This window comes from Clarias gariepinus, chromosome 21 (assembly GCF_024256425.1).
Source record: "Clarias gariepinus isolate MV-2021 ecotype Netherlands chromosome 21, CGAR_prim_01v2, whole genome shotgun sequence".
NCBI classification, from domain to species: domain Eukaryota; kingdom Metazoa; phylum Chordata; class Actinopteri; order Siluriformes; family Clariidae; genus Clarias; species Clarias gariepinus.
The window spans coordinates 1,435,001-1,440,641 of record NC_071120.1 but is presented as its reverse complement, the minus strand read 5'-3'; the positions used below and the strand labels follow the sequence as shown (position 1 = coordinate 1,440,641).

Here is a 5,641-nt window from a genome sequence, read left to right as displayed (position 1 = left end):
TTTTTTGTAAGACATTTATTAAATAGATTTAAACATCAGCATACAGTATAAATTATTTGCAGTAATTATTTTGTTGTCATTATCAAAATAAACAATAAACAAAAGTCCACTTTTCTGATTGAACATTTCAGCACAAATCACTTGCATGTCCACATGAACATCTGGTCTGAACACCGGAGATTAGAGTGAAATGTGACCGCCTTTATGCAGTTCTCCACACACTGCAGAGACGACTACACACACTCCAGAGACGACTACACACACTCCACTACTCTGTGGTTCAGTCACTGCTGTCGTCTCCCACCACCATGCTGCTGTACATCTTCTGCTGCTCCTGCTTAAACGTGTCCTTCACCTTGGCTCTCTTCAGACCACCATCCCTGCACACACACACACACACACACACACACACACACACAGTTACAATATGACCAAAACACATCATCATCATGTATAACGCTGATTTAATAAATGTAAATAAAGTGATGCCAGACCAGGACAAGTCCACCAGTCCTCCTTGTCTCGCAATTAAAGACTTCACTCTGTTAGCAAACTGTACGGCGTCCTCTCCTTCCTGTCCACACAGGAAGTGAATGTCAGCACCATGAACACACTTCAGTCATCTTTAGATATTGATTCATTTATCTCCTGACTCAGATTTGTGATTCAATTTAATTCTAATTAAATATTCAAAAATCATAAGAGTCAGAAGTCAAACAGTTTGATTAGTTTAATTTCAAAATTCTTGTTTGATGTTAAGTCATGTGAAATATAAACTAATCTGACTCATTAGGAGCTAGTGAAATAGAATGATATCTATCCATCTGTCTGTGTGTCCGTCCCTCACCTGCTGAGTCATGGGTGGGAGGTACCAGACGTTACAGACGATGGCCCAGCTGGTCATCATCCTCAGCAGGTAACTCACCATGCTGTACCTCCCACTGTTCCAGAACGCATCGCCGAACAACGGGTCATACTGCACACACACACACACACACACACATTGCAACATCTTTAAGTTTATTGCTGAATTGCAGAGTTACACAAGCTAACTGTCCAGCAGTGCAGCTTTACTGTTGCTGGAGACATCGTGTTTATTGCGTTTTATAGAGTTTTATACCTTTATGGCGACGGGGTAGATGGTGCCTCCGATTTCGAAACTGCCCTTCTTGAACATCATGACAGACGTGTTATTGATGCAGGTTCCTGTGTGCAGACAGACACAACAGTGATTAAAGTGACTGTAGTTAATCACACTACAGGTGATCAGGTACACTATTAGCTCTGACTCCGCCCACTCTATCCACTCTCTTACCCTCGGGGAAGATGAGGATGGGGAGTTTGTTCTTGTCATTCACATGATCCCTCAGTCTGTGGAGAAGCACACACACACACACACACACACACACACAGGAGACACACACCCTGTTAATGTTCTGCACATGAGAAGAGCTAGATTTGTGTAAACGCGGTGTTGTTCCACCTCTGGGTCACCAGGTGGCGATCTTTCATCTCTGCTCTCTCAAACCAGATGTGCGGACATGCTCGAACCATCGCGCGCTGAACCACGCCCATCAACCCTCCGTGGACCTGCCCCACCTGTCAATCAAACATACATGTGTCCTATGTCTTTACCAAACACAAGCATTACAGAAGTTTAGATCAGAACTGCTCAGTGGGAATACTGAAGTCTTCTATAATATGAAGTCTTGTATATATTGTTGTGCTCCGGCATTAATTCTAAGATAATGTGTTTATTCGTCTTGGTTCTGGTTCACCTTAACCGTGTCATTAACATTAACATGAGTTAGGTGTTTACGCTGAGTGTTTGTGATCACAGCCCGTCACTCAGTCACTCACCATGGCGTATCCTCCATCATTGGCCAGAATCATCACGTCGATGGGGGACGTGTGATTGGCTACACAGATTCCTCCTTTCTTCGGCTTGTTCTCTCTGAAATAGTGTTTAACAGTTTACAGGGACGTAAAGGACAAACACACTGCACTGAGGTCAGAGCTACACATGATACACTTACAACACCTGTGTGTATCATGTACTGATCAAGAAGTGTCTAGTTGTTGTGTACCTGTTGTGGTAGTGTGTATGTGTTTTGTTATTGTGTGACTGTTGTGTAGTTGTTGTGTACCTGTTGTGGTAGTGTGTATGTGTTTTGTTATTGTGTCACTGTTGTGTAGTTGTTGTGTACCTGTTGTGGTAGTGTGTATGTGTTTTGTTATTGTGTGACTGTTGTGTAGTTGTTGTGTAGTTGTTGTGTAGTTGTTGTGTACCTGTTGTGGTAGTGTATGGTGGCTGAAAGGCCTCGAGCACAGATGCGGTAACACATGACATGTACAAGTTCACTGAGCCAGTCCTTTATCCTGAACACACACACACACACACACACACACACACACACACACACACACAGTGAGTCATAAATTTGGCTGGCTGAAAAAATCAAGTGTACAATAAATTTAATTTTAAATTGAGTGAACATTTGCAACAGACATTTAAAGTTTGAACATTGCGTCTCCTGTCTCCGTGGTGTTTTCATTAGAACATGGGTCAACGAGGACTTGCAGGTTTTATTTACGTTTTAAACAACATCCCAACTTGACATGTTGCACAAGAACAACAGACTCTCTCTGTCCCTGTCCAGTCTCTCAGTCATGTATTACACACTTCCTGTTTACATTTCATCAAGTTTCTGGTGGTGAAATACAGTGACAAAGTTCTGCTTTACACTTAATTGGGATTCTTATTAAGACGGAGTTAAGGTATCAGTGGTGCAACTAAACTCTGCACAATGTTAGTTTTCTTTTTCATTGTTTTGTACACAGTTAAACTGACCACAATAACATATTTACACTATTAAACTTGACCACTTTGTATGATTAGACATACTGTAACAACAAACCTTAAACAATCCAATTTTAAACAAGCAAACTTTACACCCTTAAACTTTACACCCTTAAACTTTACACCCTTAAACTTTACACCCTTAAACTTTACACCAATCAACTTTACATAATAATACTGGACAAGAAACTTTACACAAGCAAACCTTAAACTAAATGCCTTTACATTAGCAAACATAACCAAAGACTTTACCCAAGCAAACTTTACACCCTTGGAATTTAACAAAAACACTTTATGCCATCAAACTCTATTCCAGTTAGCTATACACAATCAAACTTTACGCCATTGGCCTTAAACAATCAGAATTCACACAAATAAACCTCTTAACAAACTTTACATTATCAAAGGCACACAATCAAACTTTAAAAATCTATTGTACACAATTAAACCTCTCAGCAAAAAAATGGTTTGATGGTTACACCATGAAACTTTACACAATAGAACACTACACCATTATCTTTAAAACAAGTCAACTTTACACAATTAAACCTCTCAACAATCAAGTTCACACCATCAAACATCATCTAATGTAATGCAGTTAAACGATAATAATTACACTTTACATAATTAAACCTCTCAACAATAAACCTTACACCAACAACTTTACATCATTAAACTTTTAACTTTACACCACTGTGGGTGAAATTGTGTGTATTTGCCACGTGTGTAAGTAAAGTGTTTAATCTTTACCTGGAGTTGGGCAGAAATCCCACCACTGTGGTGCCAATGACCAACCAGCTGAGCCCGATAAACGTTAACATGATCCTGCACATAAGTAAACACACCCAGATTTATTACATCCCATAATAAACATAATAAAGAACAAGTAATGCGCCAGTTAAATTAAGTCAAGTAGGCTTTGATTCTCATTTCAATACAGTTGAATAAAACTGGGTTCCTCCAAGTCCAAGGTGCTACTGTCAGGGCTTCTCAATCGGCGCATATGTGGCATAATTGCTGGAGGCGAGGTGGCGGTTCAAATAAAGATTTTTATTAAAGAAACACATAAAACACATAAATAAACACAGACATAAACCATACGATCTGAACCAAAGCTAGACGCCTGACTAAAGTTCAGTCAGGCTATTTATAATCCTTCATTTAATTACTTTTCCTCGGTTCAGGTGAATCCTTATGTCACCTGACCGAGGTGCAGTCTAACTTAAACATAACCCAAAAATAAAACAAACCCAGGCGCTTTGGCGCCCTCTAGGGGTTAACCGTTACAGCTACATACAACATAAATTAATAAATCTAGCTTAGAACGATAAAAAAGACAAAAATAAACAACATAAAGTGGTCTGGTGCAAATGTGCAAACAGTAAAGTTAAGTATACTTAAAAATAAAGGTCTTTTAGCTGTATAGTTACATCAGTGATAAATGGAAGGTCACTTGATAAGTGATTAGGACTCGTTTGGACATTATTGGTACTTTTGGTACTAACCTCTGTGCAGTGAATCTTCTCCACTGTAGAGATGTGGGATTATGAATAAATACAGCATGATGTATTAAGCAGTGTGTGTGTGTGTGTGTGTGTGTGTGTGTGTGTTTGTGTGTGTGTGTGTGTGTGTAGGTGAGACAGAGACCTGAGGGGCAGCAGTATGCCGTAGCGGACGATGACCCCGACCCCCCACAGGATGGTGAGGCGCAGTGAGATGTAGTAGAAGTTGTTGTTGGTTCTCGTCAGCAGGTTCCAGGACACGAGTTCCTCTGAGCTGAACCTCTGGGTCACCTCGTCCTCCACGATGCTCTCGATCCCCTTTCTGCTGAAGTAGAACACGTCGCTGAATGCAAAGGCCCCGCCCACTCCCGACCTCGGCCTATTGCGGCGCAGCTCCACAATCTCCTTCTCCAACGACGAGTCGTCCCGCTGTATCAGACCTGAGGAGGGGCGGAGCCGAGAAACACTCTTTAAAAACATGTGTATGTATGTGTGTGTGTGTGTGTGTGTGTGTGTGTGTGTATTTTTTATTCCTGTTATCCATAACACACGTTCTTTAAGACATCTCTGTGGTTTATGAGGAGAAGCCACGGCTACACCATCAGAGCAGCTGTTGTAGGAAACTAATCAACATCTCCTGACCAATCAGATCAGAGAACTGAAACAGCGCTGGAGGAGACTGACGCAGTGTGTGTGTGTGTGTGTGTGTGTGTGTGTGTGTGTGTGCACTGACTGCACTGGAACTGTGAGCTGCAGGGGGCATGTCAGAACAGGACTAACACACACCTTACTGCAGAAACACACACACACACACACACACACACACACACACAGCCTCTATCATTAGGAACACTCTAGCACAGACACAACAGATTTAAACACACTACCCAGTGCGTCAGAACTCAGTCTTTTAATCATATCTTTATGTTTCATACTTTGGTAAATGATTCTGTCTGCCTCTGTGTGTGTGTGTGTGTGTGTGTGTGTGTGTGTGTGTCCAGCTGATTTTGTCACAGCATCACGCAAAACTGGCTGGACAGAGTTTAATGGAATTTGCCAGTATTTAATTATTTTGACTTCACTATTTTCCTAAAGTTAAATCTGCACAATAAATGAAATCAAGTAGAAGTTATGAAGTTATGAGCCAGATTATGTCCCAGCATCCAGCATTTTTTTTTGGATGAATATAGCACTTTTTACCTGGAGGTGGGAGTGGCTATACGCGTCACTCAACAGTGTCAGCCTGATAATTTCCCATGTACAGTGGATACTGTCTGTA

General features: G+C 41.1%; 1 protein-coding gene across 1 annotated transcript in view; it reads right to left on the bottom strand.

Annotated features, from left to right (window-relative positions):
* agpat9l (1-acylglycerol-3-phosphate O-acyltransferase 9, like) overlaps positions 1-5,641 on the bottom strand; it is an 8,479-nt gene continuing 2,838 nt past the window's right edge. The window contains exons 5-14 of the mRNA XM_053480427.1: positions 4,508-4,802; positions 3,611-3,685; positions 2,290-2,379; positions 1,861-1,954; positions 1,484-1,599; positions 1,316-1,371; positions 1,121-1,206; positions 848-976; positions 495-574; positions 1-380 (exon numbers count right to left, since the gene is read on the bottom strand). Coding sequence (XP_053336402.1) covers positions 281-380; positions 495-574; positions 848-976; positions 1,121-1,206; positions 1,316-1,371; positions 1,484-1,599; positions 1,861-1,954; positions 2,290-2,379; positions 3,611-3,685; positions 4,508-4,802 — 1,121 coding nt within the window. The 3' untranslated portion in view covers positions 1-280. The remainder of the gene's footprint in view (positions 381-494; positions 575-847; positions 977-1,120; positions 1,207-1,315; positions 1,372-1,483; positions 1,600-1,860; positions 1,955-2,289; positions 2,380-3,610; positions 3,686-4,507; positions 4,803-5,641) is intronic.